We start from the raw sequence: 15,637 nt of genomic DNA, 5'->3' as shown, positions 1-15,637 counted from the left end.
AATCCTACGCCATTTTTCAATCCCTTAAGAAATGGAGAGATTATTTTCTATTGAAGGAAATAGTTTTATTTACAAATCATTAGACATTGTAGTAAATAGAAAATCAAGGTAAGCTAAATCATAAGAATTTGAAGTGGGTGGAATTTTTTTAGAGTTACTCATTTTCTTTAAAATGTAGGTCTAAAAAAGGCAATAACATTGCTGATACATTAAACTAGAAGGTGATGCTTTTAAGCATCATGCATGTTGAAGTTGTTATATTGGAAAACATGAAGGAGTCTTATGTAATAGAGCAAATTTTTTAGAGTCATGGAAAACATGTTAAGAACCATGAACTATGAATAAGCCAACATATTTGGATTTGTATTTCCAAGAATTATGTATTCTACGGTGTTCATTGAGTCGAAACCTCATTCAATAGTTACATAATGGATGTTTAAGTGAACATTTTGGAGTGGATAAGACAAAGGAATTGGTGGATGAAAGGTATTTTGGGAATATTATCAACAATTATGTAGGGAATATATATATATATAGTTTGTTAATTGGCCAAAGGGAAAAGGTAAAACAACAAGTTATATACTATTTTACCTAGACCTGAAAATCTATGGGAAGACGTAAGAATAGATTTTATTTTGGGATTTTTTGGGACACATAGAGGTCTTGATTTAGTGACAATGGTTATGGATGGATTTTTTAAGATGGAATTCCATATTGTGTAAAAGTTTTAGTGGTGCTCGTTGTTTTTCCAAGAAATTATAAGGTTGCATGAGCTTCCTAGGAGTACCACTTCAAGGAGAGAGACTTGATTTATTGGACACTTTTGGGGGCTACTTGGAATAATAAGGGTTCCAAGTTCTACTACAATTCAAAGCTATCATCCTCAAACAAATAATCAAATAGTGGTTGATATCTTAAGTTTGGGAAACTTGTACAACAAATTAGTGAATAAATCCAAGGGTAAAAGTCTATTTTAGCAGTTTATGGAAAGAATACTTGTTTGAGTTTCCACAAATTGAGGAAACGAGAAGCGCTGATGCATATAATTTTGTAAAAAATTTGTATGACATTCATGAGTAGGTCAATTGGAGGTTACAACATATAAGGAGAAGGTTGATTTGTATAGAAAGTGGAAGGTTTTAAAACATGGTGATATAGTGACGAGACATTTTAGGATTGATATATTTACCAGAGGAACACACAACAAACTCAAGTATAAGAAATTTTGTCCATGTAAGGTTTTTAGGAAAAAAATATATAATAACTCCTACAAGCTAAGACTCTTGAAATTTCTTCAATATTTATTGTTTTTCACTTATCTAAATTTCATGAGGAGGAAAAGGATGGCAAAGCTGGCACCATGCAATAATGGGAAGGATTGTTGCAAGTCCAAATGTTTACAACTAATATTTGGGATTAGGAGAATCCATGTACATATTGTAAATAGAAAAATAAAAGAAATTGGAAGATCAAGAGACATTGGGAGATGAAACCCAATAGTCTCCCTCTCCTTCTATATATATTTTCTTTATTTTAATGAAAAAAAATTAGTTCATGGAGTTACTCTCCTGGCTTGACATGGTATGAGAGCCAAACACCCTTTTTAGCTTCCCTCTTCTCCTGTAACTCTTATTTATCTACCATTATTCCCTTCCATGGAGAGAACATTTTCTTCTTTCTACATTGAACAGTTTGGTGTGTGCGTGTTTGGTTTATGCACTAGTGTATATGTGCATTGGCTTTTATTGAATTTTGGAGTTATGGTGCATTGGAATTATGATGGTGTGATGCGTGTTGAACAATGTGTACTCCTGCAAATCGTATGTGTATGAGTCATCATTGCTAATTGCATATGTAAGCATTGATTCTGATCAATTAATCCTCTACAATGGTATATGGTGCGTTAAATCATTTTGAATGCATGTGTTTTGAACATATTTGATATATATAAACAATGGTGGATATATATATATATATATATATATATATATATATATATATATATATATATATATATATATATATATATATATATATATCAAGGAATATGAAGATATACATGGTGTCTATGGTTGTTATGTGATGATGGGATATGAAATGAATTGAGTTCTTATGGTATATAATATGAAATACATTGAGTCCTTTTTTAAAAGGTCGTGAGGGGTGTATTATGATATGTCATGTGCAGTATATATAATACACATATTCCCTTTTGAGTTTTCGTTTCGGTAACCATTAAATTATATAATGATTAGTAAATGACTCATGGTTGATGTTTATATGTGATGTTGAAAGCTGATATACATATGCAATGTTGAGTTTTGGTAAAAAAAATTAAGAGATTTTTTTATCAAAATTACTAGCATATAAATTTAGTTTATTTGATGTTGTCCCAGAAGTTTTGTAAGAATGAATTCACTCATCTCCATAGTGGGAGAAGTTCTCACTAGAAAAGAGAACTACCATGAGTGGTATAGGAAGATAAAGCACACTTTAGTTTTTAATGTTTTGTTGAAAGGTTTTTGTGAAAGAGAAGGAGACAAAGCACTTGGAAAGCCCACTTCAGATAAGTAGCTTGCCATTTGGGAAAACAAGAATAACAAGGCCTATGCCTTGATTGCAACATCAGTAAATTAAGAGGTGGTCATCATATTTCTCCATTTTCAAATGATTTTGAAGCTTTAAATAAGTTGAAGGAATTATCTCACTCACACACTGAGTTCGAAGTTTTTCAATCTTGAGTTGAAAAATGATGACCCTCTTTCCTTAGCATAAAAAATAAAATCCATTATGCATGACGTAAAAGCCACTAGTATTGAAATAGATGTTCCTCTCACTTCTTATGTCAAGGCACTATATCCCACTTATTCACATTATCTTGAGTCATTGCAAGAAAGTGGAAAACTTAAGGAGATTTCCTTTGATTCCCTTGACAATAAGTTTGATAAAAGAGAGAAGGCTTTTGGGAAGAAGAGAAATCATCAGTCTTCTGAAGAAATTGTGTGCCTTGCACATAGTTTCCATTTTTTTTCACATGATCATCATTGCCAAGTTCAAATAATTTATAGTATGCATCATAAAGGAAGAGATTTGCACGGAATGTTGCACTTTCTTAAATTCCATTGGTATCAATCAATACTCGTTGAAGCAATTTAGGATCATGAGTTTTGAGTGTTTTAACTCCTTCATTTTGTTAATTTTTTAACCAAATCCATGATTAAATAATATTCATCCAACTATGCACTATTAATGACAATATATAATTATTCATATTTAGTTGAATGAGAGGTTTTTTGGTTCTTCCCATGAGTATCAAATCAAGTATTCTGTTTTTGAAATTTGAATTTCATATTGTTTAAAGTAAAAATAAAGAGATTATTATTAATAATGAATTCACTTATGTCATCCCTCATGGTGCTCATGGGTAGTTCAAGTGATCAAATTCCCTCTTGTTAAGTCTTTAGCCATCTATCATGAGGGGCAAGTTCAATTCTCCTTGGATCCATTGTGGTCAAGCTCTGATATTGAGTCGAAAATCCATGTGAGACCTTCACATGGGCCTGCCTTAGAGACATTATGAAAATAAAAGAAAAAAGAATTCAATTATGTTTTAAGAAAAAGAAACAGTTAATTGAAAAACATATAAAAGTTAAATTAGGAGACTTAACAAAATATGCACCACAAGTTATTTTAGAAACATCTTACTAGGAGGTGAAGAACTATAGGTTTAACTACAAAAAGTGGAGAGTAGACATTATTGCACACACAAATTTGTGATAAGCCTCTTTTAAACAATATAATGATACACATATAACTACAACAACAAAAACATTTGTTTCAATATAGAAAAACTATATCGATCATACCATCATCCAATTAAGAAACCAATTACTAATATAGGGAGATAATTATTTGGATAATATCTCTCAAATCACCTTTATCTAACCACCTTCCCAATACTAGGAAGAGCCTTTTTTTGTAGAGATGAAGTAGAGAGTTTTTTTTGTAGAGATGAAGTGTTATGGTCAAATGACATAAAAATCAGAAGCACAGACTTTGTACAAAAATGTGAGCATGGTGCACAACTCCAATACGAATAATGAATTATACCTTCATACCTCCAAGTTATATCTCTCCCCTCCATAATTAATACATGATCTCTATATATTCCTATCGACATGCTACACATCTGGCCACTTTATATTTTGGATTACCCTATTACTTAAAAATTTACATATTACATGTACATTTAACCGCATATATGCCCCTCTTGGGTCATATAATATACATTTAACCCAATATAGCCCCCCTTTGGGGTCATAACTTGATGTTCAAATAATGACCAATAATACCAACAATACCCAAATATAATAATGCATAAGACAAGTGGAAGTTACATATTCCAAGACCTTCTCCTCCCAACTCCAAATGGCTACTTGTCTTAATCTCTATCATCTCAGCTCTTCATCAATATGTTATCATTTGCAAAGCATAGTCCATTAGGAACTGAAGAAACTCCTACATAACAAAGTGTATGTCTTGTTCAACCTAGGATTTTCATCTTGTGACTACAAAAATTAAATATTTTATTTGTTTAAGTTAATATAAAACAATTTCCATCCACCCAAATACATCGGTCACTAGCCATTTTATCAACTAGTTATATCGAGAATTTTTTTCACATGCATGGTTCACCAACATGTTAAACACTTTTCTACTCATAACTTGGTATTAACTTTTTCACATTTTGATATTAGTCCATATCAAATTTTCCCCTTAGTTGAAGACTCAACTTTTCCAATTCCATATCAAGCTAGCATATGAGTACACTTGCCACTCTCATCCCTACCTAGTGTTTCATTCCATGACTTGATGTCATGTCCACTCTATGAAAGAGAGGGATACATGCTACATGATTACATGTGATACCACATTATTGAGTGTAACATTGAATCAACAGGGCTTTCAAAATACCTAATGAAATCAACTTTCTTGTAGCTATACATTTACAAATTGGACCAAAACTTTGAGGTGTCAAGTACAATTGATCATGCACTCCTTGTAACACATATGTTCAGTTATAACATTTCAACTTAGGAGCAAATATGTAATATTATTTACAAAAAAACAAACATTAAAATCATACCTTTGTAGCATTCATATGCTCAAAATATAATCACAACTCCATCTCATCACCTCATGTCATTTATGACTTCTTCATCAAGAGTATTCCTTCTTTGTCATACTTCATGATGAAAATGTCTTTCTTTGCATTTGTCACAATTCATGAGTGATGACCTGCACTTTTCTTGTTTATCTCTTTTTTTAAGGAGATTTGCAAATGGTTTTTCTCCTCATCCACAATATTGACATATTTGTTTAATTTCATTGTGATCTCGACATCTCGACGCATTTCTCAAAGTTCACAATGACCTCCTCCTCCTTCTTCTGATGATCGCAATTATTTTAATGTAACACTCCACATCATCATTTCCATCTCATATATTCTTGTGTTGGGCTCCCCATTCTCTAGTTCATGTCTACACAACTCCTTCGAACTAGTGATTTATTGATCATAGGCTATTGATATTTTGTCGATGTTCTTTACAAATGGCACAATAAATATTTCTATAGAACATAATATCATTTCTAGTGGGGATGATAATTCTCACAAAAGAAAAAACAACCCAAAATGTTAATGGTGTAACAATTTTCATCACCAATAACATATATACTAACAAAAATGAAATTTTACAAATTCAATTTCCCAAACAATACATATACATAAGTGAAATTACATGTTAAACTCCACCAACATTACAACACTACAAATTCAATTTCCCAAACAATACATATACATAAGTGAAATTACATGTTAAACTCCACCAACATTACAACACCAATTTTGAGGATCATATCTCCAACCATAATAAATTCTTGAACATCACATCTCTCCAACCATAATAGATTCTTGTGATCTCTTAAAGTAATAAACATTATTTTCTTACTATTATCCTCTAAATTTTAATGTGATGGTTTTGAACTAGGAACTCATGACATGTCATATGAGGCTTCAATAATTTATTTAGATCATCTCCCCCAATCATACAAATTAATTTGAACCGCTGGGCTAAGAATGTAACCACGTAGGTTCCATACCTCTAGAGTGCATGCATATAGTCAATGTTGAACCATATAGTCATTCAACTAGTTCTTTATGAAAAGTTCCCAAAACTAGTTAATTGAAGAGAGTGATTGATGCTGAGATCATAAAGTTCCCAAAACTAGTTAATTGAAAAGAGTGATTGAAGCTGAGATTTATTTAATCTCCCGTGTAAGTTTAGGGTATATTTTCATTTTAGTTAATTGAAAATTTCATTTTAGTTAAAAGAATGACGGTTGAGATTTTATTTGGAATTTGTTATTGAAGTGTAGGAATTGTTTGGATTGTTAAAAATGGACAGAATTTGTTTAAAAACAATTTAAATTTTTTTATAGAGGTAGTGTTTAAATCATATTTTTGATGGTGGAAATAGATTCAGCACCATCAAAAACTTCTAAAGCACTGAAAATCTTGAAATTTAACTGTTAACTTGGATTTACAAAAGTCCCTGCCAGATTTTTTCAAAATATACCCAAATTTCCATAACTTTCCAGGAAAAAAAAAATCTCCTAAACTAAGACATTATTTTATTTAATCTCGGGTGTAAGGTACATTTCATTTATCTCGTTCATTATGAAAAGTTTGCAAAACAGTTAATTCGAAAGAGCAATTGATCCTGAGATTTATCTACGCTATCCATTGAAATAAAAGTCTACAAAGTTTATTAGACGGTTAGTGTGACTTTAAAGCCATAAAATAAATGAGTAATAATCAAATTTGGAATTTTTCTGAAGAGTTAAAAGAATAATTAAAAAATATATTTAAAAATAAATATGATTTATCAAATTTAACAAATGATTATATAAATTAATTTGGATTATTAGGTGTTTGTTAATTTTGTTTATCATGTTTAGATAATAATTTAATGGATTTTAATGTCTTCATAAATATTGTTGCAATAATTTCTTGTTAATGAATATTTTTGTGTTGGCTTAGAGCCTTGTAAACACTTAGGTAAGTAGACATGTGAGTTAGGGTGGTACCAACAAACTCACTCTAGCTTTCAGCCTAAGAAGGAAGTTGATTTGTTTCATCAAATAAAAAGTAAAAGAAATATTAATAATTATAAAGAATACTAATAACAAATTTTATAATTTCAAAGATAATTTTTTTATAAATTTTATATATATGTGAAATTTTGAAATGTTAAAAATCGATATAAAGCTTTAGATATAATCATAAAATCAAACATTTTTATTAACATAACTTATGAATGCATTTTGAGCATTTCCCAATCCCACTTAAATATGGAAATCATATTTATAGAGTATAATCCCAATGCATAAGTTTGAATATCAATTATATTTCCTTCTCCCCACCAATTTTAAGAATCCTACTCATCTTCATAAATGTCATTTGAAGCATTAAAACTACAAAGTCTATGTCTCCTTTACCTTAGGTTCAAAGTCTATGTCTCCTTTACCTTAGGTTCAAAATGAGGCAAGGGGAAAAAGAGTTATAAGGAATTTTCCAAATATTTACAAAAAATAGAGTGTAACAAATAAACATGTAATTAAGAAAAGAGGAATGATATTTTAGAGAACAAAAGAATGAGGATTTTTTAATGCCATAAATTGAATAAACATAATCACAATTTTCATTATTGTAATTCCAATTTTAGGTCATGCACAGTTGACAATGCTACTTTTGTGCCACTTCATACCTAAATTTAATCAAGAACACATTGTTAGATAATTTCATCAAGTTAATAGATTAATCTTAGACATAATCATTAAATAATTTTATATGAAATAAAGAAAAACTGTGCATTATCTTTATGATTAGATTTACCAAAATTTTTCAATATTGGTGAATTGTTAAAAGATTATATTGAATTCCTAATTATGCTTTCTATTTTCATTATCTATTATAGTAGAGAGATGACATGAATTACATATCAATATGCAAAAATGATAATTATATTAGATACTAAAGCTATAGCCATATATTGAATTTTAATTGCTGAACATATAGCACTATCAATGAAACAAAATAACTATAAACCAATATGTTAGACATTATTAGTGACATGAAATATGTGAACATAAAAAAAGAAAGAGCCTAATATATGAGGTTCCTTACTTTTCAAAATTGACCTCTATCAAAACATTTAAATCATTGTAGTAAATTTTTAATGTCATTATAATTTACATTCGTAATGCATATTTTTTTTAATAAATTAAAATTAAAATCTAACATATAAAAATAACAAATAAAATGAGGTTACAGTGAGTCTAAAGAAAAAAATATAACAAATTAAGTAACATTGTTATAAACGAGATTTGAAAATATAAAATATGTAAAATAAATATAATGCTAATTATAAAATCGATCAGAATTAAAAATACTTATAATATATAATTTCAGTTAAAGATTCACAAACACATAAACATACCAAATAAAATGATATCACAATGAGATTGAACGTCAAAGATAACAAAACAAACACTTGAACTTTGAAAATATAAAATATGTAAACTTTTTGTAATGCAATTTCTAATATTGATAAGAATGGAGAATACTCATAATATATAATTTTAAATAAATTTTCACAATATTAAATAAATTTTCACAAGAACCATGTGTTTAAGATTTTAATTTTCTTGAGAAAAAAATCAATTTTAAAAAATTCAATTTTAATGATGGATAAGAATTTGTATTTGGAAAGTTACACAAAATAGTAAATAGACAAAGTGAAATTAAATAAAAGATGTATCATATAAAACTTTCACTTTCTATATTCAAAGATCATTATTAATATGTAATTATTGAGATGTTGCACCACACATATGGTGGATAAAATTTGTATCTGGAATTTATATTATACCAATAAACCATGTAAAATGTGACAGTAAATAGAAAATATATATTGATAGTTATATGTGGAACTCTCACTTCTCGTTTCCGCTGCACACGCGGTGGGTTTATGCTGAAGGGGGAGGGGAAATGACGAACAACGAAGCGGAATTGTGGGCAGTGCACCACGGACTCCGGATAGCAGTTAGGAACGGGTATATGAATCTAGAAATCGAAGGCGACTCACAAATCACGATTGATATGTTGAAGAAATTAAGGGATGGGAAGAGCTGGGAACATGTATCGAAGAGTTGGCGGACAGCAGGGATCCTACAGGATATTGAGGCGATGCTGAGTAGGATCGAGTATACTACAATAAACCATGTACTGCGAAATGGAAACCGTGTAGCTGATCTATTGGCTAATTGGGGAAGCGGAGGATCGAATAGGAGCGTAGATGGCAGCTGGATATCATTACAGGATGATCCAAGGTGGAATGAGTTAAAAAATCTATTAAGTCAGGATCATGATGACGCGACCGCACAGGGAAGGAATAATTAGGCGCCTCCGGATTATGGTAAGGAGGGGGAAGGACAGAGTAATAAATGTTCGATCAAAGTGTTTGCAGGATCAAGATTATGGGATTAAAGTCATGAAGGCTGACAGCAATCAACCCACGGGAAGGATGAGCATTCCAAGGGGGAAATCGGGCAAGGTACCGAGGAGAAGCGGTGGCAACATCAGAGCGTCAACCAGCGTTTTCCATCATGGAAGAGAATGTAGAATGGGTATTAATGACAATGACAGGCTGCAGAGAAGCTTCAAGAAGGCAAGGTGGCAGCATAGCGATAATATAGGGCTTGCATGCAATCAACCAAAGCAAAAGGAGACTTCAAAAGAGAAGCAAAGCAGAGCGAGGAAGTGTAGAGAGAAATTGCAACAGAAGAAGGACTGGAACATGGCAGAGCACCAGGACAGGGAAGCAAGAAGGTGGACGAGGAGCAAGGCAGCAACTCCAGTGGAGAAAGGAAAGAGCACGGTCGAAGAAGCTTTGCAGAGGATATATCTTACTATCCAGGATGACTCGGAGGAAGAGTTTGATATTCGCAATTATATTGCAGACGAGGAGCCTCAATGCGCAATGCACGGAAAAGCGGGTACGGGGAAGGTCCACGAGATGGAAAAGGGGGACAGCGAGGAGGAGTATGAGGATCAGGAAGACGACGACGAAGTGGAGGTGGATAGGCGCGGACAGGGTAGAGGAGCGCGAGGAAGCGCTAACCAGAGAGGGAGAGGGAGGCCTGGAGGACGAGGCGGCCGAGGGAATAGGAATGTACGTTCTGAATTTGAGGAGGCAGCAGCGAGTGAGGTCAGAGGCAGAAAGAGAGGCAAGAAAGACATGAGGAGGAAATTCCAGGAAGCAGAAGAAGCATATGCCCAAGCTACCAATCCAAATATCAGAAGGATTATAGAGCATTTGGAGGAAGAAGCTATGCAGGAGATCTCAGATCCTGAAATGGAGGATTGGGAGCAGTTCCTCCCTGATCCGGGCCATACGAGAGGACAAATGTCCTTGTATAAACAGTCTTTACATGTTTATTGGGGCATGAAGCGGTTATTGGCCAAAGCTGTGGAGCAGGTGGCTCTAGAAATGGCTGAATTGGTCCAGGGCATTCCAACCATGAAAAGGGAATTGAAGAATATTCAAGTTACTCTCCTTATGCAAGACAGAAAGATGGATGAAATCCTGCAGATGCTTCAAGCTGGTGGAATGGGCGTCAAGGTCGAAGATGCAACTGATGCTAGGAGGTTTTTATCTAGACTGTTATTTTGTTTTTTGGTTTTGTAGATGATAATGATTCAGAAGGAAAATAGTTTACCTATAGTAAGAATAGAAGGATATTTAGCGTGGGTAGATAGGCTGATAGTATACTGTTTTTGGATGGCTTTGAAAAACTTCAAATGGTTAAAAAACCCGGTTTCCCTTAAGGGCGGGTTGAGACCTGTCCAACTATGTAATATCTTTTAATTTCAGTAATGAAAAAACAGAGTATCGCCTTAGCTTACAACAAAAAAGAAACTCTCACTTCTCGTTTATTGCTGATAGATAAAAATCAAATAGACCATGTGAAAAGTGAAAGTAAATAAAAAATGTGACACAGAACTTTCACTCCCCGTCTCCAAAGATGATTATTGAGATGTTGCAGCAAACATGATAAGGTTATGCTCGCATGGGTGTTCTACGAGTTTTCCTCTTTACAAATTCCAGCGTCATTGGTTGGATATTTCGAGGGACGTTTTAGCATGTTATGCCACGTGAATAGGAAATATAGAAAATTGAAAACGAAATGCAAATGATATGTCCGATGTATTACCTAATTTACTGTTAAGAAGTTCCCCTTCATTTTAGCAGTTTCCCTTCCAGATATGTTCTAGGGTAATAAGCGAATACGATGCCAAGGAATTTGTATTACACAAAATATGTTACAACTGAAATGGATAAGATGTAATTACGAGAAGAAATTATGGAAAATGTTTGTGTGTATGTCGTCACTTGTGAGAAATTAAAGTAGTTCACTTGGAAAATCTCGCTATTAACAATTGAAGGAACGAGTACGAATGTGCAAAATTTTAACTGATGTCAATGTTGACATCTCACCGGTTTAGGCTATAAAAAATGAAAAAATTATGGAAAACGTGTATATATGTTGTCTATTATGCTGCCCTGGTTGGAAGTTCGATGTTTTGATCAGGCCATAACAAATGAAGAAATCATGTAAAATGTTTGTGTATTTCTCTTCACAATTCAAGTACTTCTCTTGGAAAATCTTGCTATTTAACAATTGAAGGAACGAATACGAATATGCAAAATTTTAACGTGGAACCTGTAACTTCAAAGCATAAAACCTAAGGCAGGTCTTTAAAGCGCCTCTAGTTTCCATAAGGTGGATAAAAGTGAAGGGAACTCCTATTTCAGATTCCATAGAAAAGTAAACGTTGTCTGACATGCCAGGCATTTATCTTTCTCCCTCTGAGCGACAGCGCGTGAATTGGGATAGCAGCCTGGAGAGAGAAAAAGGTAAATACCTGACATGTCAGAGAGCATTTACTTTTCTATAGGATCTGAAATAAGAGTGGCCAAAAGTGAAGGTCTGGGCAGAAGGGTACCATGGTCAACTATTAAAAACAAGTCACTATCACTATGGCAATTATTGTCAAAGTGATTCACCAACATGCATGCATGGTAACATACATGCCCATACATCATGATTTATTTTCCGGCGGTTTCCATAGCTCCGACTGCGGCAGGCTCCACCACCGCTCCCGCTCTGACAGGCTCCTCCGCTCCGACTTAATCACTTGGATGTACTTAATGCAAGTGGATGTAGTTAATGAAAATGCACTGTCCACCTACACACATTCAACTAAACCTCCGCGCGCAAGATTTCAAACTCGCAGTCCCGCTCAAAATTTCAAACTCACAGTCCCGCTTGAAATGAAATGTGAGAGGGTGGGTTGTGCCACGTAAATTTTTTAAATTGAAATGAAAAATGCCCTCACTCAATTAATTAATGTATTTAAGTTGGCAATATATTCGCACATGCCGACAACATTAACTCAACGTTTCTCCTTGTCGAGACATTTTGAATTTCAATTGTATTGCATCACCGCGCTTATTTGAATTTCAAATTTACCCCGCGCGTCTAGTTGAATTTTCAGTTGGTTTGAATTCAAACATTCATTTCGCTCAGGCCCAATTCCTTCTAATTTTCAACAGAGCGCCATGGATATCCACCGTAGGCGGTAGCACTATCGACCGAGAGTTCCCATCTCCCATGGTGCGGTAGCAGAATATATTGTAGGATTTCTGCTGCCAATTAACAAGTCCACCTATAAAACTTCTGATACCATCCATTGAATTTCCGTTTGAATGAGAAGATTCAATTTCTTTATCATCTTGTGTAAACATTTCGAATTAGTAGAATATGGCCCGTGTAGAGGTACATCAATGAGGCTCTGCAGGTTGACATTGCAATTTTATGCCTCGTACCCGTTTTGATTTCATATTTTTTAGTTTAGATCGATTGATCTGTAGCGAGATCTATGGATCCCAACTTCCACTTAAAATTGCATGGATCGAACTCTTACCAAGTATTTGATCATACCGTGATGCATTGTTTCTTTGTGCAGGTTACCACGTCAGCTGAATTGATGGCAAGCGAAGAACAAGTGAAACCCCTAGAGGAAGCTGTGAAGGTTACCGAGATTGAACCCATGATTGAAGGGCCTACTGAAGAAGAAGCTCCTGCCTGCAGTCCCACACAAGAGGTTCCCGCGGCCGAGAAAAAAGTAGATGAAAGCCCCCCCATCGTAGAGAAATCTGCAGAGGAAATAACTGTAATGCCGCATGCCTCGGAGCCTGAAGCAGAATCGGCCCCGGTGGAATCCGACGAAGTGTCAAAACTCAACGATTCCACCAAAATGCCCGAACAAGCCGAACCTGCAAAACGAGAGACTGTTGGTCAACCATCCGCCGAGGGCGTGGGCGTTGAAGAAAAAGCTGAAGGAGCTCCCACCGAAGAGAAGGCCGAGGTTGAGGGTAAGTCTGAAGAATAGGTTTACGATCCGCCGAGGGCGTGGGCGTTGAAGAAAAAGCTGATGGAGCTCCCATCGAAGAGAAGGCTGAGGTTGAGGGTAAGTCTGAAGAATAGGTTAATAGGTATGGAAGGCAAATAAATAGATCTGTGAATGTGCCAACAGTGGGTGTAATAATATGGACCATATTTAGTTTAGTTCGTAATGTATTGAGCGGTTTCATTCCAGTTTAACTAATGGTCTCTTCTACTATTAATTGAAGAGGCTAAACGATCCTGTCGGCCTTTCTCTCACATATTCAAAGTTAAGTTTGTACAGCCGTTTCAAAATATTGGTACCAGAGGTTGTATGACTTGTATTTTTTTGGTTAAGCTCAGATGACATATTTTCCAGCAGTATCATGTTTGATATTCCACCATTTCGAATTACGTTTTGACAAAACAAATTAAATTAAATGTAGTATTATAAGTAAGAAAATATAAAAATAATAATATCAGTGATATGGGATCAAATTCGATAGAAGGGGTTAGTTCATAACGTGGAAGGTGGAAGGCGGAGTAAAATTTTACACCATCACAATCACAACAATCACAATATTAATGATAAAGTATAAATTATTTTTCATAGACTAAATTATAAATAAAATTTCAAATATGAATATTTTCAATTTTAATGAATGAGTGTGTACAAATCTTTTCAATTTTAATGAATGAATGTGTGTTTTTTTTAAGTTAAAGCTTCAAATCAAAAGTTAGTTGGATTAGGTATGTTTTAGTAGATTTTAATAGTAAAAAATATTGTATATAAGTGGGTCTCTTTTCTATTAATGAAGAAGAGTTTAGTATTTTATTTAATTATGATTTTTACACTTAAAATTTAGTTATTTCTTATTTTTAAAATGAGGAATAAAAATATTTTTTAAAATTATAAAATTATTATGATTAAGATATTTTTTTAATTACATGATTATTATAATTAGCTAATTAACCCACCTCACTAGGTTAGTATTTTTGGAAAAAGAAGAAACATATGACTCGCTGACCTTAAGAAATATCATTCAATTGTGTACTATCTTTCAACTTTAATTAACATTGCATAAGGGTGCATTATAATAGAACTAATATCCTTTGTCGTCTCATCTGCTGTAACGTTTGACATCTCACACTTACAATTGTCAATTGTGAAGTCGTAGTATTTGGAGGTCTAAAATTTGCTTTGCTAAACTTTGTTGGAATTATAATTTAATTTGTAATTTTATATTTAAAGCTTCTTATGTGTTAAGAGTTATTTTTGTAAGGCTATATCGAAGTATCATTACCAAGTTTTAGAACATTGAAAGATGGTTGGAAGAAATTAATTGTAATATACTAGTCAAACAAGATTGTCTCATGTTCCCCATTTTTTTGGCATTTACATTGATAAAATAGAATGTTGGTCAAAAGAAGCTAGTTGTATTGGACCAGTTCTTGCTGGTATAGCCATCATCCTTCTTTTTTATGCTAATGATATTGTTCCTTTGACCTTAATAATGATTTAAGAATCCTCAAGGATTTTTGTTGTAGTATAGGTACATCTATGGACATAGAAAAAATAAAGGTTATGTTAATCAAATGTCATCAGATCATTTATGACACTTTCATATATATGATAATAATAGTTTGGAGTAAGTGTGCTCATACAAATATCTTGAAATCTATATTAATCATAAAATCAATTGTAACTATAGTGTTAAAAAAGGATAAATGAGGGATGGAAATTTTAATATGGACTTGAAAAAAAGTGTAAATTAGCAAAACTTTAGTGGTGGGATAAGAAAAAATTTCTATTTGATACTCTTGTCACTCCTTTTATCTTATACAAATATGAACTCTCGGGATGCAATATTTCTAGAGAATCTTGGATAAGTAAGGACAAAATCCAAAAGAATGTTATAAGTTAAAAACATGATATTAAAACCAATGTACCCTATCTTATCCTCCTTACAAAAGTGAACCTATCCCCCATTTAGTAGGTGGCCATGGTTAGGTACTTAATGTATAAGAACAATATAAACAACAGGGATGACAAGAGCCTCCCCAAAAT

At 33.2% G+C, this 15,637-nt stretch overlaps 1 protein-coding gene across 1 annotated transcript; it reads left to right on the top strand.

Moving 5' to 3' along the window:
• The first annotated feature begins 12,834 nt into the window (after nucleotides 1–12,834).
• Nucleotides 12,835–13,720, top strand: LOC149235321 (uncharacterized). Its single transcript, XM_089461357.1, has 2 exons — nucleotides 12,835–13,576; nucleotides 13,672–13,720. The coding sequence occupies exon 1, from the start codon at nucleotides 13,064–13,066 to the stop codon at nucleotides 13,574–13,576; it is 513 nt and encodes a 170-aa protein (XP_089317483.1). The 5' UTR covers nucleotides 12,835–13,063; the 3' UTR covers nucleotides 13,672–13,720.
• The last annotated feature ends 1,917 nt before the right edge of the window (nucleotides 13,721–15,637 follow it).

The sequence above is a fragment of the Pinus tabuliformis genome, chromosome 8 (assembly GCF_031772625.1).
Source record: "Pinus tabuliformis cultivar Carrire ecotype Pingquan chromosome 8, CPIR1, whole genome shotgun sequence".
NCBI classification, from domain to species: Eukaryota; Viridiplantae; Streptophyta; class Pinopsida; order Pinales; family Pinaceae; genus Pinus; species Pinus tabuliformis.
This window is presented reverse-complemented; position numbering and strand designations above follow the sequence as displayed.

Bases quoted from the DNA above. Each gene is read 5' to 3' on its own strand.
- LOC149235321 (XM_089461357.1), top strand. From the start codon at position 13,064: ATGGATCCCAACTTCCACTTAAAATTGCATGGATCGAACTCTTACCAA.